Genomic DNA, 24,079 nt, shown 5'->3' with positions numbered 1-24,079 from the left:
TTGCGGTTGTTGCTGTTTATATTCTTGTTGTCCATTTTCTACTGGAAACTGGGCTCGAGTCTGTTGTTGTTGTTGTTGTTGAATTTTCTGCCCTTGTTTTGTGTTTGTAGTTTCTTTCTGTAGTGAGTTTTCTCTTGTTGCTCTATATTTCCTTGTTGTTGTTGTGGTTGTATTTGTTCGATCCTTTGCTTTTTTGCTGCTTGTATCGGTGTTTCCTGTTCTTGTATTTGTTGTCTTTCTTTTTGTTGTTTGGTACCTTGTCTGTTATTTTCTACTGCCTGTACTTGTAACTGTTGTTGTTGTTGTTGCTGTAGCCCATCTTGTGATATTTGTTGTTGTTGTTGCTGCATCTTTCCTGTTACCATTTGTCTGCTGGATGTGTTTGTTGTTGTTGTCATTGTTGGTACTATCATTTCTGGATTTTGGGGACATTTAAATGGTGTGTGACCTGTTTTCCCACATCTATTGCATGTTCAGTCATATATATGCATCCTTTGTACCAAGACTTGGCTAGGAACCCGAATATGTAAAAGGCTCTCTTGACCTTCTTCATATCACTTTTTTCGATTTCCAATATTCATGTTCCGTCTAATATTGATGTTGTCTCTATAGTTCTATTCCATGCTGAGATAACTGGAATATGAAATTTTTCCTCAAAACGTTTTACTATTTCATCTAGTGGAATTTCAAGTAGGATGTTAGTTACATGTAGTTCTCCTATTCGTTTTTTTATTTCTCTTAGCAGGGGTGCTGGTTCTTTTCCTGTCACCTTTTCTTTCCCAATACACATCTCTCCATATGGTAAAATCAGTGTCTTCCCTTTCAGTCTTACGATGTAACCTTTGTATCCATTAGGGTTTATGGGGTACACTCTGTTTAGACATTCTGGATTAGCTATCTTCATTGCTATCATTACCGAAGTAATATTAGGTATTTTTTCCCTTTGTATGTGCCTCATATCGAACTCTTGTGTACCTTCTCTATATGTGCATTGCAGGTAGCTTCTTTCATGTGTATCTATCCTTTTCAGCTTGAAGAATTTCTCAAGTTGTTTTACTTCTCTTCTAGTTGCCATATTGCCCCTTGTTGCACGTGCGCTGGTTTCACTTGCTTAATTTTCCATGGTATATTTGCTTTATATTTGTAATTGTAAAATTGACATTAGATATAGGTTGATTCTTACCCTTGATAAGATTTGGAGTCCGTAGCAGGCAATTTCGAACTGTTTGCCTTGTCCTTTTTTTTTTTTTTTTTTTGGAGGGTTCTCTCTCCTTTTGATCTTCACAAACCATTTAAGGAGGCCCTCCTGCCCTATATGTTTTGATTGTTATTATGTATGATTTGCTATTGTGTTATTGTTTTATGATAATTTATTATTATTATTATTATTTTTTTTTATTTTATTTTATTTATTTTTCTTTTTAAATTTTATGTATTCGTATTTTTTTCAATGTATTCATCTGTGCTGAACCAAATTTCTTCCTCCATTCTTTTTTTCTCTTCCTCTTGTGTTCATCTTCTTTTTTCTTGTATATTTGCTTTCGTCATTTCTCTGAGCGCTTTCCGTACTTCTGGGCTTATTTTCCATTGTTCATCTTCTTCCTGCATTTGTTTTGTATTTGTATTTTCTCTCTTTTCTGGATGTTCATGTTGATTTATATTTTCCTTGGTGCTTTTTGTTATATCTGATAGTTTGGATACTTGAGTTTTCTGTATTTGTTGTAATTGGAAGGTTGTAATCTCTTCCTGTAATGAATCATTCCTTCGATCATCTTGCAGTTGTTTTGCATTTTCTATACCTTGCTGTAATGACTTGGTTTCATGTTGCTGTTGTGATTGTATTGGTATAATCTCTTTTCCTTGTAGGCTTTGTAGAGTTTGTTGTTGTTGTTGGTTCCTTTGTTGTTGTTGTTGTCTGGTTTCAGTAACTTGTTGGCTTGGCGTGTTTTTTTTTTGTTGTTGACCTTCTTGTATCTGTATTTGTTGTTGTTGTTGTTTTTTTATATTTCTGCTGTCCATTTTCTACTGGGAACTGGGCTCGAGTCTGTTGGCTTTGTTGTTGTTGCATTTTCTGCCCTTGTTTTGTATTTGTAGTTTCTTGTTGCTCTATATTTCCTAGTTGCTGTTCTGATTTTATTGTCTTTTGTTGTTGTTGTTGTCTTGGTGTGGGTTTTTTGTTGACTTTTTTCTAGTTGTTTCTGTATTTGTTGTTGTTGTTGCTCTAGTGTGTTGTTGTTGTTGTTGTTGTTGAATTTTCTGCCCTTGTTTTATGTTTGTAGTTTCTTTCTTTAGTGAGTTTTCTCTTTCTTGTTTCTCTATATTTTCTTGCTGTTGTTGTGGTTGTGTTTGTTCTGTCCTTTGCTTTTTTGCTGCTTGTATCAGTCTTTCCTGTTCTTGTAGTTGTTGTCTTTCTTTTTGTTGTTTGGTACCTTGCCGGTTATTTTCTACTGCCTGTACTTGCAACTGTTGTTGTTGTTGTTGCTATATCCCATCTTATGGTATTTGTTGTTGTTGTTGCTGCTGCATCTTTCCTGTTTCCATATGTCTGCTGGATGAGGTTGTTGTTGTTGTTGTTATTGTTGGTACTTTCATTTCTTGATTTTGGGGACATTTAAATGGTGTGTGACCTGTTTTTCCACATCTATTGCATGTACGGTCATATATGCATCCTTTGTACCATGACTTGGCTAGGAAACCGAATATGTAGAACGCTCTCTTGATCTTCTTCATATCACTTTTTTCGATTTCCAGTATTCATGTTCTGTCTAATATTGTTGTTGTCTCTATAGTTCTGTTCCGTGCTGAAATAACTGGAATATGAAATTTTTCCTCAGACCATTTTACTATTTCTTCTAGTGGGATTTCAAGCGGGATGTCAGTTACATGTAGTTCTCCTATTCGTTTTTTATTTCTCTTAGCAGGGGTGCTGGTTCTTTTACTGTCACCTTTTCTCTCCCAATACACATCTCTCCATATGGTAAAATCGGTGTCTTCCCTTTCGGTCTTACGATGTAGCCTTTGTATCCGTTAGGGTTTATGGAGTACACTCTGTTTATACATTCCGGATTGGCTATCTTCATTGCTATCATTACCGAAGTAATACTTGGTATTTTTTCCCTTTGTATATGTCTCATATCTATCTCCTGTGTACCTTCTCTGTATGTGCATTGCAGGTAGCTTCTTTCATGTATATCTATCCTTTTAAGCTTGAAGAATTTCTCAAGTTGTTTTACTTGTCTTCTAGTTGCCATATTGCCTCATGTTGCACATGCTCTGGTTTCGCTTGTTTGGTTTTCCATGGTATATTATTTCCTTTATATTTGTTTGTGTAAATTTGTTATTAGATATAAGTTGATTCTTACCCTTGATAAGATTTGGAGTCCGTAATGGACAGTAAAGATAGTCCTGCTGGGGGTCCAGTACTTCTAAACTGTTTGCTTTGTCCTTGCCATTTTTAGATGATAAAACAACAGGCTGTACTTCTCGAGAAGGAGTATAAGAATTTCTCTGGCTGAAGTCTGACCATGCTGCATACCAAAGAATAATCAAAAGCACTTAACATATATATACTGTTACTTAACAAACAGAAAATGGTAACCTATTTAATTAATGTTTTTTGTAGTGTTTCATACATTACAATATAACAAAATTGTTACAGATAATAAAAAACAAATCTTAATCTGAGAATACTTATTGAACCACATTTATGTCTAGAAAATAAACTCTGCTACATCCCAAATCTAGCCAAACAGATGAATTAAAATTGTCTTTTCTGCCTGCATACTAGCGATAAAAAGGGAAGTAACTCTTACCCATCTCCTCATACCATCTCTAGGTAGCTACCCATCAACCGGATGTTTACCAGTTTGAAGCTCAGTGACACATCTAATAGGCATATGTGTGAGCATTTTTAATACTAATGTGAGAAGTAAGTATTCTGGTGTAAACAAAATTTACTACAAAGGAATTACTTTCTCCCTTGAATGCATTTCCAACAAAGCTGGATACCCTTTGTGAGACGAATGGCTGGATTCACTATGCGAGGTATAATTGATGGACACAGAATCGGTAAACTAAAACCTTCATCTTCATCCTCTTTGCCTGCCTTCACCGAAAGAAAGAGACATTATGACCCATAATTTTCTTACATGCTTTTCAAATAATGAATGAGAGCACAGATTGGATCTAGCACCACTGCCTTTCTTGACATATCAATTAGAGGAAGAACGATAGCTGCCAGAAACAACACTCAACAGATGCAAGATGCTGTGCCAAAGACTTTTGGCTGCATCTATGTCAGAACGTTCAGACATGAGCTGATACAGACAATATCAGAGGTATGTATGCTGGGATCAAGAAAGTAATAGGTCTTATTTGAAAAAGAAAGTCTCTCTAAAATCAGGTACATGGGTGACCATAAATGATTGCAACCGGCAAATGGGAGTATTGGATAGAACAGTACTACCTGGATATGTACTCCTAGGAAAACCTTGTCCGTGTTACAACCCACAATGCCATCAAGAGCTTATCTACCTTGGATGAACGATGAACTTGACGATAAACCAATCGTTGAGGAATTCAGCAGGCCATAGACAGCCTATTAAATGGAAAGTCTCCCTGAAGAGATGTCAGATGAAAAACTTCCTTGCATGTCTAAGAGTGAAAACCATGACCCACAAAGTTCTCATCTGTGACCTAACTCTTTGCCGACAATGCGGCAGTGACAGGCCACATGGCAACTCATCCCCAAAACCTCATTGACCAATTTTCACAAGCTTGCCAGGACTTTGGGCTTACTATCAGCCTGAATAAGATGGTAGTGATTGGTCAAGCAGTCGAACAGCTACCCTCCATCAGTATCAACAACTACGAATCTGAACTTGTCAGCAAGTTTACATATCTTAGGTCTGCCATCATGGAAAACCTCTCTCTTGATGCAGAGCTCAACTCCTGCATTGGAAAGCCCTCTTCAGCAATGTCTAGTTGAGCGAGAGAATCTGGAGCAACAAGAAGCTGCCTAAACACACCAAAATGCAAGTGTACCAAGTCTGAATTATGAGCTCACTCCTCTATGGCAGAAAGTCATAGCCACTATATTCAAAGTGAAATTAGACAGTGCAGTTGGTGGTGATTGCACATCCATATTCCCATGTGGTATAATCATGAAAATTTGTTTGAATTGACAGTAAGTTTGAAACCGTCTGATAGCTTTAAACTATGTGAATGTTCTGTAATGCATTCTTTTAGCAGTGCTATTAATAGCACTTATCCTAATGTATGTCTGCATTGAAATCAAGCATATAGATGTATGATTAACAATTATTGTCATTTAATGGTGGACCTAGATAACAATTTTTGTAATTTAAAGATGGAACTAGATTACTACAATTTTTAGGGAAGAAACATGCTTAGCTTTAATACTAAACTTTGTCTTGAAATATTGCATGTGTCCATATTTTGTCAAATTTTGTTGCATCTGTATAGTTAAAATGGACCACAAAATGAGGTTACATGATCTCTAGCTGTTAAATTCACTATCTTCTTGTACATTGGTATTTAATCTGTTTTTCATTTTGTTTTTATCCATTTCCTCAAATGTTAGCTTTATGGATGGCTTTCTGTCCACCTCAGGTACAGTGGATCATTTAGTCAAGGAAACTCAATCGATAGATAAATGATAATTGTTTAACTTTGGATTTCATCTTTCTGGTCAGGGAATGCATGCTTTCTAAAATGTGGTGAAAATTGAAGTCTGTAAAGATGGAAAAGTGGGTTATAGGATTCACTTTCCTTTTCAGTGGTAATTTGTCTATGTGCACATGCACATATTCATTGACATTGGGTAATTTAAAATGAATAAAGCTAAAATATTTTGAATCAATTACATTCATTATGGGCCTGTGTTACAATCACAGATCACATTCCTTTGTCAGAGCCACTTTGCAGGTTACAGTGTGCATTGTAATTCATTTAGCTTGGGATATACACTGCATATCTACATACTAACCAAACTACTTTGGTAAATGCCAAGAAGTTTCACATCGGATACTTCAATTTTTTTGTGGAAAATTATTTCCTTTTGGCATTACAGCAGGATCCTAAATTGAAATAAGTTCCTCAAATCTTCAAATTGGTAATTGCAAGGTAAATATCCCTTTGGAAGATTGTAAATAGGAGCTGATGACTGAACAATTATTATGAAGGGCAAATTTTATTTTATTTTATGTCACAGACAAAAAATTATTTTATAATCTGCATAAACAGTCAATTTCTGATGGTATATTAAATGATGTATCAACAAAACTGAAGATTGCTGATTGCAAAAAATAACACAATGTTTTCAGAAGAATAGTTGGATTGAACATTTTGATTTTATCACACAGGTACTAATGAAGGTAACAGAGAGATCTTACTAGTCTGAATTATTATCATTGGCACCTGCAAGGGAATTTTTCTTACAACCAAGCCGTGCAGCATATGATTTTTTATTGTTTTAGCAGTTGCTCCTGGATATATCATGGATAGAGTGTGTGTTTGTGTGTTTTGCTACCTCACAAGAAAAGTATACTAATTGGGCCCAAAATTGACACAGCATTATGAGAATTTAATTTGTTGTATGTGCCCAATTAGTACAGTTAATAAGATGCTTACTTCTAAATATATTCTTTGGGCTTTAAGGATTTCCATTTTATGTATGTGTGTGGCATGGGATTGGGTGGAGTAGCTTTTCATAAAAATGATTTTGGGTTGGTTAAGAAAATGGTTGGGAGTAGGCATCCTATTTGCAACTTATTTGTGTATGTTTTGATTTATTATATTAAGAGAAAAATAAAGATATGAAATAAATATTAAAAATTTAATATTTCTAGGTATGACATGCTTGCAGAATACTGTAAAAAGAATGAAGCCTACGTCTTTAATAAAGTCTTTCAAAAGACACCCATGGCGGTTGAGGAGGAACTTAAAGTTGATCTTGAATCGGAATTGTCATACCAGAAAGGAGGTGGGCGTCAAGAGCTTTATTCAATGTGGATAGATATGGATGGAGGTATGAAATTCATGGCATGAAGATTGCTATGTATATAAAAATGGTGATATATAGTAAATGTGTAAGTCACAATGACATCCCTCTACAATTTGCATTGATATGATGATCTTTTAGTAGATGCAGGAAACAATACCAGTCATAAAAATAATAATTATAATAATAATTAATAATAATAATGTGACAACAGTGAAGTTAACAACAATTATACTATTATTTATCATATGTATAACAAATATTCTGCAGTTTGAATTAATACAGTAATGCTTGGAACAGGCAGCATGTACAAAAAAGAAATGTCATAGAGCTCATAACCTAACATAAAGTGATCATGTTGCTGCCTATGATGACATCAGTGTGGGGCTCATTTTCTTTCACATGTTAAACAGTTATGTCTGCAACCACACTCGGGCGAGTCAGTTTGAAATTTTAAAAGAAACATCACTTGAATTAAGGTGTGCATCCTTAAAATTGCCTCCTGGCCAATACATGGTACACATTTATGTACATAGTACGGGGCTATTATTCCGTGTAGTTTTTGTTTGTAAATTACCAGGTCACTAATCTGTAAAGTTTAACATTGTGACTTGTAAATAATAAACAGAAAAGTTTGAAAAATGTAAAAAAGTATTGCATTTAAATTTTCTATTGTGGCATATGTGAATATTTTACAGTGCTGAAATTTGAACATAGTGGCAGATGATTCTGTCTTAAAAGCAACTACTACTACTACTACTGCTAGCTCTGCAGCAGATGCTGTTACTTTCATTAGTCTCCTTTTAACCAGTTATATTCAGGAGCAATATGTGGTCCAATTCATGATTGCAGGAATGATGTTTGATGTATTCTCACTATTACATTTGTATCTAGATTTTAGATTCTCACTCACATCATCCAATAGTCCTGGCTGTAATTCACAAAAAGCACTCCGAGTATATTTTATGTTGTCTTATAATATTTGGATTAAACTTTTTTGTAGATGCAGGAAGGTATTGATAGAAATGTACAAATTTAAGTAGTAATTCAGATCAGAAGCTTTTAGAAGATAACTGCAGTAGTGTTTGTTAATAAGTTCTTTACAGATGGGTGGTTTTACATCATTGTTTACAAACAAAATTGAGTGTTATTGATACTACAAGAATAATAATAAATCTATAAAATATAGGTTAATTAAAATTAAAATTTATTGAAACATTATGTGATCTAAAATACTTTGATGCACATAATATATAGGTACAAACATAATGAACAGGCCATCTTGCTCTTTCACCCTTTCATTACAGTGTTCAGTTGTGCAACAAAGGTGATTAATACGATGAATCTCAAAAACTGTTCATTGCATATGACATGAATATTATTTATTACAAGATGTTTGCATTTGAGTTACATATATTTCATGTTGAATGAAAACCAATTTGAAACTGTGTTTTTTATGTTTGGGTAAGAACTTTGCATTACTATTTGAGTTTGTTATGCATTTCTAAATTAGCAACTTTGTGTCAAACAATTTTGAAGACGTGATATAATAATACTAATAACAAGCTTAATTAAAGGTATTGATGAGGAAGACTCTGACATGGAAACAGAGGAAGCTTCAGTGGATGAGGAAACACAAGAGATGAAAGAAACTGTGTTAGAAAACAAGGATAAAGAGGAGGAGATAAATGAAGTACTGAGAATATCAGGTGACCAAGGAAAAAGCATTCTATGATATAAAGTTTTTAAAGCCAAGCTTGAATCTTCTAATTTTATTTTGTTGCCTGGTTAAGGCTGCAGTATTTATGTTGAACTCCCATTTTCAGCAACTCTTAACACTCTATTTTAGTAAGTACGTGAATATTAAATAAAAATATCAGAAAAGAGTCACTTTGTTTGAAAAATACTTGTTTTTGCTAAAAAGAGATGTACAACTCACATTTATAGAAGCTACCAGTTTGATGTTTCATGAAGAAAATAAATTGTCATTAGTATAAGATTTTTTTTACAATATTACCAATTAATTTACTTTTAGTGAACTATAATTTTGTCCTTTCACTGGTTGTAGAACCCCTTTATTGTTCCTAAAATATTCTTAATTATCTCTCATGATTAGATTCAACATGTGGCAGCATTTTAGTTTACCACAGTATTTTTTTCCTGTGGTATGTACAGTGGTACTTTTCGCTGTGCTGATGCTTCAGTAGTTGCCACCAGCATGGAATGCAGAGACATTCTGAGGAATCTTGCTGCAAAGTTAACTGCTACAAAATAATTCCAAAAATTATTTCTCTTTTTACAAAAAAGTTGTATTTTTCACATATTGTTTGACAAGTGCCACATATGCCAGCAAGGTGGGCAGATGGGATGTTGGGAAAGATATCTTGGTGAATTCTAACATTTGGAAAAACTTTGGATTTAAAAAATGTTATTGTTTGGTTATTTACTATTATATGTTAATATGTTGAGTACATGTATTTATTCCTTTGTAAGATTGAGAATCATCCTAAGATTTTTAGGAGAGCAATTTTTATTTGTTTGAAGTTTATGCAATTTCTCAAGTCTCAAGTCCACTAAATGTTGTCTCATTTGTTCATTAAATGTGTTTTATGTTTATTGGCCCTGTTTGATAAATATCTTGCTTGGATGTGCATCCCACACTAAAGTTTCCCTCACTGTATCAATAGTGTAGCTAGTTTCTCCTTTCATATGTTATCACTTTGTGCTACATACCTGCAAAGGCTGTGATGGTGTCCCCTCACATTGCTATAGATGCATGTCTGGTGCATGATATAGAAAACTCATTTAATATTGTTGTATAATTTTCGCTGAGTCAGGATATATACAATTAAGTTTCAATATTATCTTGTCTTTACTGATTTTACCTATATAGAACCATCTTTGCTATCCAAGGTTCCTATAATCCTATCTGCACCTTGGTGGATCGAACAGCTATATCGGTGCTTTGTCCTAGTGACATCTATTGGATTTCATGATTTGCCTCCCTTAGTATGTAATGCCAACTAACCAATAGAGTGGTGCATTGTACATTGGCCAAAAATGCTTGTGGCAGTTGACCTAAAAAGGATACTTTGTATGTTTAACAAAAGGCTCAGATAATCAATGCTCATTCAATGGCTTGGATTGGCCAAATGTATGCACTTCTCCAATGGGTTCTGAAGGTGATACAAGAATCACAAGAATTAGAGTGTCTCATCCTTATTACTCCACTCAAATGGTAATCTTGGATCATCCTCATAAATCTTGCAACAGAATCTCCAGGAATTGAGATATTCCCTCATCTCTGTTAAGCAACCACAATGGTAGGTGTTTCATCCATCCCAGAACTACTTAACATGCACATCTTGATCTTACTAAGATATGTCTTTAAGAACAAACAGTTTTCACAAGTGGTGGAGAATCCAGAGGTGAGCTGGCCATACATATAGCGGCATATGAATGGAATGGAATATACTCTCAGAGGAGCATGCAAGAGCACTGTATAACGATGTAAGCATCCTTACCAAAACAGTAAACTTCCTATGGCTCTTCGTTGAGAAACAGTTAGCAACAGTCACAATTAAACCTACCATTCCAGTGACTGGCACACTGTGTTATTGTGGAAGAGATGATATCAAACAAGCTGAACACCTATTTGATCTTCTGTTCATTTTGAATAACACCTGGCCAATGACACTTGATCGTAGCCCAAGTGAAATTTATCATGAGGATTAACCTGGCTGAGCAAGACCTATCTGAACTGCTCTCAAAGGCTTAATTAGTTCACCTCTCATACAAGTCTTGCCTCCTCACTGTTTTGGTGATTGGCAGGCAAAATCAGTGAATACATTTCATATTGGTGAACTTATTTACATGCAGTTCTGCCAAAATGGATCAATATCACTCATGAAGCCCCTGCTTTCATTGCCAAGAACAGGCTACCATTCATGAATAATCAGATTTTGGTAATAATTCCTGTCTATGCAGGATACTTCGTCTCAAGGTCATATACAGACCCAGTGTGAGCTATGAAGTTGTATTTCAGTAACATGGACGCTTTCATCCTGAATAAAGTGGGCTATCTGTTCTGCATATTGGACTAAACCCATGCTACTGATTTTGTTTTGCACATCAGTTAATGAAATTAAGACTGTCACCACAAATATTGCATATGAGTGATATTGTTCACTAACTGTAATAATCCATGCCTTGGGAAGGAGATTTAAGTACACTTCTCCACTTTTTATCAGATATCGTTCATCTTAAAAGGCTCAGTTTGATCTGGAGGTACCTTTTCCCATGGTGCAAAAGATTGCCTTTCCAGGTCATTCAACAGCTTTGGGAAGATGCAGCTTCACAACCTCATTGGATTTGCTGGAGGGAAAAAGTTTCCCCTTTGAAGCTGGTCCTGATATATGTAGCTTATTTTCCAATCGAGTTATCTAGAGGCTGTCATGAATACCTTAGGGGACTGGAGATGATCTCTCTGGGGTTAGGTGATTTATCTCAGGCCACCTCTTATTCTCCTAAGGTATTATGATTAAGGAACATATTTGAAGAGAAACCAATTTTTTTGTAAAATATGTTTCTTCAATGATACTTACCCAGTTATAATACCCGTACACACTCCCAGCCTCCCAGCAATTAAATCCATATAGAGAGCATGCAGTACACTCCAGTACATCAGTAACTGATGAATTCATGGGTTTTGGCACCAACACCAGTATTAAAGGGGAGATCACTCTAACAACTTTTAGTTATTTAGCTTAAAAGTTTTCATCTGGGAGGGCTGGATTTGTAAGGTAGTAGTAGTTCCCCTAAGGTATTATGCTGGGGTAAGTATTATTGAAATAACATATTTTACTAGAAAACATTGGTGAATTGTTTACTTCATTGTCAACTCTTCCTATATTATCAACAAGCTCTCATGTTACGACTTTATGGTCACATACTATCAAAAATAAGCAAATCCAACAAAGTTTTGTCAAACTTAACAAATAATTTTTTTTTATCAAGGTTATAAATGAATATGTGAGAGGAATTTACATTATGAACTGAATCCAAAATAATCCATAAAAAGTTCTATGAAAGCCAAAATGAATGAAAAGTTCCAAATATATTTAAAAACCAGAAATGTACTGGTCCACCAAGAATCATGATATTGTTAATATGGTGTTTTCCAAAACCCCTCTGAATAATTCACAAGAGTTCAGACTAATATTATAGTCCAAACAATGAGCACTTTCTATTTCAACTGAATAGTCAAAACAAAATGATACAACAGGAACACTAGAAATGAGCCTGGCTCCAAATTGGGAATGAAACTGATTGCTCAGTTCTCTCCTTATGTACACCATCTATTACAGCTATATTTCACAACATACCCCACATGACAGATCTTACTACTCATTTTGAGTCGAAATTGTCTATTCATGTGACCTAGCACAACCAACGGGAAGTTACTGAATACTTCTAGAACAGTCCAAACCTCATCAGCCAATGAAAAATGAATCCAAAGGCACTGCTAAGTCTTATTATTAAGATTATTATTAGTAATTATCAATACGTACATCAGCGCCTATGTGTTGAGTCTGTGTAATTTTGCGCTCTTAAAAGATCCTGGTCTCGTAGGCAAAATCTAGCTAAAGATATTCTTTCCAATTTATAACCAAGAATACAAATTACAACAAATAAAATGATGTACCGAGAGTTACAAAAAGGTAGGATATACATAACACTCTAATGTCGGCACTATCACATTTATATGGTGTCAGCTATACCATAATCTAATTTATCACACTTTAGTTAGTTTTAGATTACAACTTACATAACAATATAAACATTAACGTAGTAAGTTTGTCTAGTATAAGGTACTGACCATTTAATTTTCAGGAGGGGAGGCTGCAACTTTTTCTTGAGCTGAGATATTTTCTTTTGTTTCAGGATAATTATTTTTATAGAATAATATAATGGACACACATGTAATATGGTGTTAATTTGCTTTAGATCAGAACAAGATATTTTTCCAGCTATTTACAGAAAGAAATTTTAAAATCATGTTGCGGGCTCATGACAAGAACATTAAATTTAAGTCCCTAATATAAATGCAGTGTACATTTCATGGTATGTTCACAAAATCCATGGAACAAAATGTTTTGTGCTACAGAATTTTGAGCATGCTGTCACACTAGTTTTTGCAATCATGATATGGAGTGGATTAAAAATTGAGCTAAAAGATCAAACAGATGAAACAAAAATGTATCTGCTTTTGACTGCATATATGTGTAATTACATTACACTGTTTGTTGTGCTTCTTTTGCAGATTGAAATGTGTTACTAGGTCCAACATTTTTCTCAAATTGAGCATTGTTAAATGCATGCATTTCTGAGACCATTTATTACCCAGTAAGTTTGTTCTTCTTTCTTTGTCCAACATGACACATCAGTACCTAACAGTACATTTTATCATATATATTTATAAACAGTCCAGTTGGAAAAAGTATGGGTCACTTTTGTGTAGCTTACCCTTTTCTCATATGGGAAATCCCTCATTTCAGATATACTATCCTCCAGTTCAAGAAACGTTTTAGGTGTGTACAGTATAGATACAGGCTGAGTCAATGTCATCGACCAATACACAGTAATTCTTCATTCTTTTTCTGGACAACATATTGAGTCAAGAAGGACAAATTCTAGCTCGAAGAAAGAGTAGATGTCAGTGATGATTGCTGCTGTTCTGGATCTTAGGACAGAAATTCCTCTTCATTAGGATCATTACCCTTGGGCTGTTAAATCTCAGAAATCTCTTTTGATAGATTGGTGTTTCATTTCGTTGCTAAAACAAATGACATGCCCACTGCATTCACCAACTTAAGCAGGTTTGAGTAATTCTTGGTATAGGTTTTAAGCTATGTAAGTTGCATTTACATTCTCATTACATTCTTATTGATGTATAAGTTGGTATATAATTATGACCTCATTAAATTTTTCTTGTTTAGTCAGATACAGTGTGGCCCCGCTATAACACAGTAGTTCACATTCATAGAACCCAACCATGTTATAGACCGAACCGTGTTATAAGCAACCGGGTCAGTTAGCCGAAGAAAATGTACCCAAAAAATTGGGCGGGTGTGTAGGTAATAAATGCGGGCGGTAAAATACATGCTTCATTGGCACAGTTACCATCTTAATTCGATGCATATTAAATGAGAAATAAACCTGTAGTGAAAACAGAGAAGACAAATATAATAGTTTACTTTATTTAGAGAACCATGAATTGGTACATGTACATGAATACTGTTTATATATACATGTCTAATGTATAGCATGAACAGAGTATCAACACCATGTACTCACTACGAATCTTGTCATATACATTGAATCCACAATGCAAGCAATTCCATCGAAAATATGCACACACACAGCTTAAAATATTAAATAATTTTGTAATAGATCATAATGATCCGAATTCAGTGGAAAAACATAGCACAATCACGTAACTAATGACAAAGCACATTTACTTTTCAGTATGTTCCAAGTTGGTAAAAGTTAGTTTGCATTTTAAGCCACCATTGGTAGCGTTTGTAAGCATAAAATGTTTCCCTACGAAAAGGAAACTTTCACGGCACAGTTAACATGTTCCAGTCACGTTGGAAAATTCCATCAGATTCCATCACTTTTATTTAAGTTTGGTACTGACTTCCTTTGGAGAAAAGTTCTTTGCAGTTATTGAAAGATTGTAGTCAGCTTTCTTTGATGAAGGGTACATGCACTATTGAAGTCACCGCTAAAGGACAGCTTTGGAGAACCAAACAAATGCCCATTTCTTATTGTGGTGGCAACATCAAATAATTGTATTGCATGATTGAGACTGGTATTTATTCCATTTGCTAAGTACATTTTCATAACAGTCGGTGCTTCAAAGGTAATCTGTTTCCTTTGAAATTTCAACAAACTATTTTATCTGGGTACATTTTTAAAAAGGAATTGGCCGTTGTTCGTCTCTCCATGCCTATTGAATAAAACAATAAGTAAGATGTATTTTTTTTTTAAATTACGTTTGTGGTAGCAGCATGATGCTGCCTTCCATGCATGCGTCTGAAAATTGACAATGGGTCAGTGGATGATATAGATGCAGGTGTTCTGATGACAGGGATTATTACAGAAAATGTGAGTGTTTTGAAGGATTTAATTCTGAGTGAAAAGAAGAGGAATTTCGCTTACAATCTATGTACAAATGTCAGTCTTTGTAAAATGTTTAATTACTAGCATGCGGCTAAAAATCCAATGAAAAATAGATTACAAGACAATGCCTCGTCTGGTTGATCTTCGTTACCAGAAATGTCAACAACAAAAAAGTGGATATTTCACAACATACAGAACTCGTGCTAGATGTCAAGATAAGCGGATTATGATAGAACAGTGCACTGTTTAGATGGTTTGTCAATATGGGCAAAGAATTAGTTTATGTAACAATAGATGGTATGTTTTGCATCCAATAAGGAAAAACAATCCAAGTTTGCAACATTGTCGAAGACCTACATGATCCCAGAATAAACTTTTTATGCATTTTTTAAAAGTACTTTTAAGAAGAAAGAAATACTTTTTCATGTATGAGACAAATACATATAAAATGTCAGGAGCCAAGCCACAATTATCTGCTATTATTCCAACGAGATCTCTTCCCCAAAATGATAACAAATTTTTACGTTTTTTTTGTTGTACTTTTTAAGAAAGAAGTTTTTTGCGCAAGAAAAATATGTGTATATGAAATTTCGGGAGCCACGCCATGACCGTGTTATATCCGAATTCATGTTATAATGGAGTGCGCTATAGCGGGGTCACACTGTACATGTAATTCCTTAACTATTATGTTTTGAGAAGAAAACATAGTCTCTTATTCACTTTGTAGAGATTGCATAATCTGTTAATAGTTATGTTTATAGTATTTCCAACCTTTTTTGCCCATGACCCAAAAAAATAATTTTTCTGAGCCTCACAATCCTGTTTCCACATTTTGATAAGTTTGGATGCTCTAAAAAAAATCCTGGCAACCCTCCACAATGCTGCAAAATGTCCTTGTTATTCTGATTTGGGTCGCGACTTGGGGATTGGGAACCACTGGTCTAGATGATGAGCTTGTACTCCAGATTGTACCTCTCAATAACAGAAAATTGGATGAGGTATTCATTTGATTGGTCATTTAGTAATGTCATTGTTACTCATCATCTATATTAATGTATCAGAAAAGTGCCTTTTCTTTGAAACATTTTTCTTCGGAACAGTCTGTTGGGGAGCATAAGAAAGCTCCCTGGAATACACACCCAACCTGTTTGTCATGGACAAAATGTGTATGTATAGATGAATGTTCATTTTGTTGTCTTTGGTCCAGTCATGTTTGGTTTCTGCTAGAAAGGTGCAGAGTATGTAGAGAGAAGATAGATGGTCATTGTTCCTCCACTTTCTCTATTCCGTCCCACTCTGAATCCATGGGTTTTCAGAGTATGTGAACAAATCTATAGATAGTAGACATTTTGTTGCTGGGATAGAGTGTGCAACCCAATCCCCAGAAGAAATAGTTGGGCACAGCACATTTTCATTGAGAGCAGGAAATCTACTCCCTCTGTGAGAGTGGTTGTGATTGATTCCCCACTTCCCCCAAATATAAGAGGAAGGAATAGCAACTCCAGTCATTCATACCCTTTCAAGGCCCTGGTATTTTCAGAATGATAAATCAAGAGAGGCTTCAACTTGCAGTCACCTTGTGCATTGCCTCCCAGGAGAAGTGTTAAGCGGTCTTTAGCAGCTTTAAATCTGGCCGCAGTCTTCTCTTCCACCGAAATGTAGGAGCATTTTCTTCCAGTATAGGCTGGTTTTGTTGACATTAAAAATCTGCTTTGCTGAGTAATCATCGCTTTCAATAATTTTCTGCAGTCTGGTGGGAAAACCTCTAGCTGCTTCTTCATCAGCTGATGCAGCTTTGCCACTTGTTTTAATATTTTTAATGCCAAAACATACTTTAAACTTGTGTGACCACCCAATACTGGCATGAAAAATATTTTAGTTCACCTTCTTCAGATAACTTGAGAACTTTGTACTAACTAGAGGCTTTAGCACACACAATCACTTGGCTAAGAGGAATTTTCTTATGCTTATCATCAAGCCACATTGTCAACATCCTTTCCATCCTGTCCATTATGTTGGGCAGGGTATAGCTACTTTTTTGGTTTGAAAGGGAGGTTCCAGTTTTCACACTTGCTTTTTTTTCTCCCACACTGTCACATATTGTTTTACATGTACTTTCACTAAGGTTCAAAGCATGCTTTATCATGGTGGTACTTGGACCAGCTTCCTACCTTTTCACTACTTCGAGTTTAATCTCTAAAGAAACAGCCTTCGTTGGTTTCTTTGGACTATCACTTGCTCATCTTTTAGATGCCATCACTAATAACATTAAATAATTTGAACAAATGATTTATTTTGTAACAAACAATTAGTACATGTATGTACGTATGCAGCACGGAAGCCACAATAAACAGAATGATGGGGGCATAAGAGATGGGCATTGTGGGTAATGTTTGTGTGCGATGGTGACACTATCAATATGTATGAGAGTTATCTCAATGGCAGTGATCTTTTTTGCATTTTTTCCCCATCTCATATTATTTCAAATTATATATTCTGTTGATAAAGATGTAGCTTGAATAAGGGACATACAGGCAGCTGTTTATGCCTGTTTTTTTAAAGTGTCTGATGATCAGTAGACCAAAGAATATATCTGCATTTATCTCCAATCATTTACATCGATCATTTATAGGGTAAATCAAAGATTTTGAGTGTGTGTGTTGTCATTCACTAGATTTGAACAATCTTTCCCAGAAAACCTGGGCAAAATGCAAACACTATTGGGATAGCCTGCTTTGTTTTTATTTCCTTAATAATGAGTTGAGCATTGTGTTTTACATATATTTATTTCTATAAAATTTAATTATAGACATGGAAAAGGATTTAGACGTGAAGGAAACAGAACAAGTTAGAAAACAAGAACAAGAGAGTGCTCTGGAGAAGGAAAAAGGGAAAAATGAGAATGAGTTGAAAGATGTGCAGGAAGTAGGGGAACTCTCAGGCTGCCAAGAGAAGACATTTGGAGAGGGATCTTGTAAATATGTTCCTGAACTTATAAATAAATCCTCTGGTAAGAAGCGCAACATATATTTATTTTATCAACTTAACAGCAGGTTACACAAATTCCGAAACATTGATAAAGACACCCACATATTCTACCATCATGGAGGGCTTCACCTCTCCAAAGTGAGCAAGAGTTTGTTAATAATCCATGATAAGGCACATTATTGTTTTTAATATACTACAGTGTTCTTAATATAAGAGGTGAATCACAATTTTTAGTAATATTATGACTTTTTCTTTAGACCTTTTGGAGAAGTTCTGCCATGGCCACTATGCAGTCTACTTATCATTGGGTTGAGTGGGCTTTAGATATGTATACACACCAACTTTGGTAGACAATGATGCAGTAATTATTTCCACACAGAGACAATAGCCATACATGTACACATATGAGACAGACATTTATACATGTTCCTTTTATCTGTAATCTGCATATAATAAAATGTTCCTCCTCAGTCCATCAGTTCTCATGCTATCAGTATACAAAATGTCTCGAGCTAAACAAGCATGTCATCAGGGGAGAAAATAGATATTCATTTTATCTGTGATGTGTATGTTGTGCTTCTTCTGTAAGTGAATTAGAATGGTTAATAGTCAGATGCCTCAGTTGGAAAATGAGATTTGTTTCCCATTTGATTTTAGTCCCATTCTATCCCCACTATCCTAATATTCTTGCCCATTCAAATAAATTGTTCAGCCAATTGCTTGAAGGCACCTGCAGTTCACTCAGGATGCGGTATTATATCCAGGTTAATTTATGACAGTATCCCACAAACAGAAATCATTATTTGAAAATACATTTGCTGTGAGTGCAAATGACAATATTTTCACTCGCATTGTTGACAAAAATTTTATTAGAGCAAGTCAATGCAGTGTATACTGTTTACTTTGCAAACATTGATGCCCATTTGTATCAGTTAGGTTTAGAGATGGTAAACAAATAGAAGCCTGACTGGTGTGAATAAACACAAATGGCAGTGAGCAATAAGGTCATTATTTAAACTTGTCAGCAGGATATCCAGGGCCAACAAGGAGGGGGGGACAACCGGGTATATATCCTACAAGGGGCCTGGGCCAAACAACACTTTTTAATTTTATAAAAGAGAAATTTTGTTTAAATAAGAACTAGGAGTGGGAGGGGGTGTTTCTTACCCCTGGGCCCGTCATCACTCTCTACAACCCTGAGGATATCAAATACAAAGGTTATTTTATTACAAAGAAAGCCAACCCCAAAAGCCAACTTTTGATTTTTTCAAGTGTGCTGGTTATATATATATATATATATATATATATATATATATATATATATATATATATATATATATATATATATGAAGTCAGCCAAGATAGGGAAGCCCATTTTGGTTCCTTTTTAACGGTACTCTTTTTTTTTAATAACTATGTCACTATCTGCCGATACTACCTCTTTTTATAACTACGTCACTATCTGAAGATTCTTCCCCTTTTGATTAATATAACACTGACAGTACTGCCCATTTTTATTACTGTCACTAGTTTGCAAATAGATACCATCACCTGTATAGTTCAGTTTTACTTTTGAATCTGTTATGTAGTATTGGATTTTGGCCTTATTATTCTAACCAGTGTCATAACCTTGCTGTCCTAGAATTATTCTGTAAATTTCTTAACACTGATACTGTTGAAACGGCCAGGGTATTAGATGTTGTTTTTGAATGTGTACCCTCAAAATACAGATTACTCTTGATTGTATATTTTGATTCAGTCTAGATATTCTATAATCTTACAGGTCATTATTATCTTAAAAAAGAAGCATGTCCATCCTTCTACATGTTCTTTGTCTAGCACAAATTCCGTTCATCAGCTGCAAGTGATTTACAGTATTCAACAGTTCCTCCCCATAATTATATCTTCATTTGAAGAAGCTCATGTAGGTTCCTGAAGACCAAGGTGTGCTTGTTTATTTTTCTAGCCTGTTTATAATCCTTTCTGTCCATAATGTGGGAAATTTTCCAATAGTTGCAGATTTAATTATTTTGTACTAAATCCATTTTGTTATCTGATTTGAATGTACCATGATACATCATCTGGCAGATGCATCTTACATTCAGAGAGAAGCTTCTGCATCTGGAAATGTGAGTTTTGTAAACTGATTTGGTCAACTACTGTATGTTTTTGTAAATCAAATGCCAGTTTGAAATACTGCTACCAGATTGTGCAATCCAGATAGTCCATTTTAGTTGATACTGCCAACATTTCACATCACATTGTTATCTGTTTTTTTTCATTGATTCATTATTGTCAAAGTTTAGAATGTAGTTCTCAGAAATGTTAAGCTGTTTCATGTGAAAACTGAGTTTCAGTGTAGTAAATTTGTATCTTGTTAAATTCATTTGCTATGTTTAATAACTTGGTTAAAGTGAGTAAACCAAGTTAATGTGTTAAACTGAGTTGCAGACACAGGCAGAGTACTGTACAGTGGTTTGTTAGTGTCTTGAATCTGTAGTCCATTTATATAGAATAAAGTGTTTAGCATTGCTGTTTATGTATGTAATTTGGTTTTCAATGTGCAGATGTATAGATTTTCTATTTTCTGTTTTTCCACAATCACATGAAATTCTCTGTTTAATTTGATTCCTAACCTTTCCATTTCCTCAACCATGATACCTTATTTGTAACAAGATAACCGGATTGGATTTTGGATTTACAAGAGAACACTTGTGATGGTGATACAAATACAATGTTTAATGATGAATGAACTGAGTGAGAAAGAATTATGATTAATATGTGCATGTATAAGATCCAAATATTGGATAAATTAACATAATATGCATGAATCTAATAATCCAACAAATGAAAAATACAAATAAATGACCTTACACAGTATAAGGACAAGGGTGAATGATCCACAGTAATTTTACATGATGAAAAGAATGATGTGTTTTATTCAAATAGTACAAATGAATTCACTCAAATGGTGACAAATGAAGTATTTTACTCAAATAGTAAAATGATGAAAACAAAGGGACAGCTATCATATGAAATATCTTTAAAATTGCAAAACATTGGGTATTACAAACCCCAAAATTAGCCCACGGTTAAATGATTACATGTATGGAGTTGCACACTCCATCACCAGCATACTTGGTTATCAGTCACACTGGTCAATCAAGCAGTCAGTATTCCCAGGTAGTCACCAACCACCATTCAATTCCTTGGACAATCAAGCAATCAGCGTCCACCAATCGGTCAGCAATGCCTGCTACTCAGCCAGCAGTACTGTTAACTCAGCTCTACGACTGCTGTTGTTGTTGTTGAGTTTAATTATAGTGGCGTGTGCACAATTGTGCATGTGCCACTTTTTTCTGACTGCACCGCAGCCTGCTAGTTGTTCCTGGGGAAGGGAATGGTGCCACCTCCCCCAGGCTTTTATGGGTTCAAGGAACCCTGATAGTTTGACCTCAATCTGTGGGTCCATAAAGGTCTCTTACAGTTGAATGGTTGGCTGTCATTAGTGGGAAGGAGAGCTCAAGAATGGTCCTGATTGCTTTACATCGCTGGTTTCTTGTTGCATTTGCCTGGTGTTTCTTGCAATTTTTTTTCTTTTCTTTTTCAAAATGTTCTAAAAAGGGGTGGTGGTGCTCTATGCTGTTTATAGAGGTTGTTAGTAGAAATCATGTATGAAGAGAGATTTTCAAGGTTATTATGGTATTACTAGTTGAGGTGTTTAGGGTGTGTTTCCTGCGTTATGTTATTTATAAGTTTTTAGATATTGCCTCATTAGAGATTGAATGTTATTTATACTTTATTTAGCAAGAGACCAGAGTCCTAGCCGATTACACGGTTCATTAAGGACATCTAGGACCGGAATCCTAGCTGAATACTCAGTTCGTTTAGGACATCTAGGACATCCGATTTTGCAGTTTCCTTAGTTTTTGATAGGTGTTTCAAAAGTGAATTATTTATCAATATTTTTATAAAATTGAATGATATGTTATGGGTTTTTATTTGGTGGCTTCTAAATTTATTTAGCTAGTTACTGGGTCTTTTGGTTTTGTGGGGATAGTAAGTATATTTTGTTCCTAAGTCCTGCTGAGTATATGAATTTATTTATATTTTTATATGCTGATTGTTTATTTATATTAGAGTCCATCAGTAACTCTGGGTATGTGTGTGGTGATCCACTCTCTTTTTGGTTTTTGATAAATATTTTCCGAACGTGTTGATATTTCGGGCATATATTGAATATGAGGTGTAGATCTTCGGTGGTGTGGCAGTTAAAGCAGTTAATGGTTGCTGGTTTGGGTCCTATAAACAGCTGCTGTGGTTCAGCTTTACAGATGCTATGGTCAGCTTCTGTGGTTAGCTCTACACCTGGTACCACGTCAACTCCGATCAGCTCTACAGCTGCGACTCCGATCGCTCTGGTCAGCTGAAAATACATCTAAAAAATGTAATGACGTTATGTATGGTAACCCATACATATTACATTATTGGAACAATAATTACAGAACAATACACAGGTTCAGAAGTGAACCCACTCGTTCCTGATAAGAATCCTACGGTACTAAAAGTTTCCAAAAAATGCAACTTTATATTGCTAATATAAATCTCTTGCTAAATCAAAAACAAGAATAGAAAATATTTGCATTATACTACTTGTGCCAAAGCTACATATAAAATATACAAAAATAAATGTGGTAGTACAATAATTATAACTTAAACTCAAGAAATAAATAAATAACTCACATACCTACCTCTGCATCTTGTTACGTGTTTAGGCTCTAATAAACAGTAACAAAGAAAAAGTGAAGACAACAAGCTTTTTAAAATTTAATGAATAATTCATTTCCCTGGAAAAACAAGGTAAAATTGAGGAAAAGAACTTATGGTTTTAAGAATAAAATCCAAAAATAATCCAAGAATTGAATTAGTAGTCCTAGTAATTTAATGTTTTAATGAATTTGAATTTGAGTCCTGACAAAAATCCAAAATGGAAGGCAATGGCGTATACTGTAGTCAGTATAGCGCTGCTGTGTCTACAGTTCTTTCCACAGAAGATAATATTCCTGTCTTGAATTCAGAATCAAATTTCAATAAATGTCTTTGTCCAACAATTCTGTATGAGCACTCAAATATTTCCAGGAAAAAGAATTAATAATTCCATAAACAAAAATTTCAACTCAACTGGTCACAACAAAACATCTTTCAGTGTCGAAGATAAAACTCCCAACTAAGATTATTTCTCTAAACATCAGTATAAAATCTGATTACTGTGTGAAAAGATGCCCAGATGAGGGTCAACCCTCCGGTAAAACCAGAATTTCGAGAACATTGTAGAATCTATTTACGTCTAAAGTCATGTAGTCCCAGTCAGCCTCAATTTCACTGTTACTAATCACAGATTAAAAATGAATTTTTAAAAAAGTTGTTTACTTGATTCTCAATCAAGGCCAGGAACTAGGGCAGCTTTTAGATACAAAGTTCTGTTATAAGGTATTTACTACTAAACAGTCAAGTCAAAGTAATTTCTGGAAAATATAAAATTCCAGTAAACAATATTACATTATTTTAACATGTAATGAAATTTTTAAAAAATTTAAAATTTACAAACAGACAGTAATATTAAATCAAGTATACATAACACATTCCCCCATAAAGAAAAAGAAAAATTTATATGATAAAGCTTTCTTTTTACCATAGATTAACTATATATGAGTTGTAAAAAATTACATAAGAACTTATGAATTATACACAGACAGTGTACATGAAATAATACATTTCTATACATGGGAAAGTGCATCTGCTATTAAATTATCTTTCCCCTTGATGTGCCTCATGTCAGTGTCATATTCCTTTAACAACAGTCTCCACCTTAGTAGTCTTTCATTT

At 34.7% G+C, this 24,079-nt stretch overlaps 1 protein-coding gene across 1 annotated transcript in view; it reads left to right on the top strand.

Moving 5' to 3' along the window:
* Positions 1-24,079, top strand: part of LOC149789307 (uncharacterized) — a 130,836-nt gene that overhangs the window by 71,548 nt on the left and 35,209 nt on the right. The window contains exons 13-15 of the mRNA XM_089973602.1: positions 6,870-7,048; positions 8,599-8,730; positions 18,015-18,215. Of these exons, the coding sequence (XP_089829728.1) occupies positions 6,870-7,048; positions 8,599-8,730; positions 18,015-18,215 (512 nt within the window). The remainder of the gene's footprint in view (positions 1-6,869; positions 7,049-8,598; positions 8,731-18,014; positions 18,216-24,079) is intronic.

This window comes from Sinohyriopsis cumingii, chromosome 11 (genome assembly GCF_028554795.1).
Source record: "Sinohyriopsis cumingii isolate HCF-2022 chromosome 11, ASM2855479v2, whole genome shotgun sequence".
Taxonomy (NCBI): Eukaryota; Metazoa; Mollusca; class Bivalvia; order Unionida; family Unionidae; genus Sinohyriopsis; species Sinohyriopsis cumingii.
This window is presented reverse-complemented; position numbering and strand designations above follow the sequence as displayed.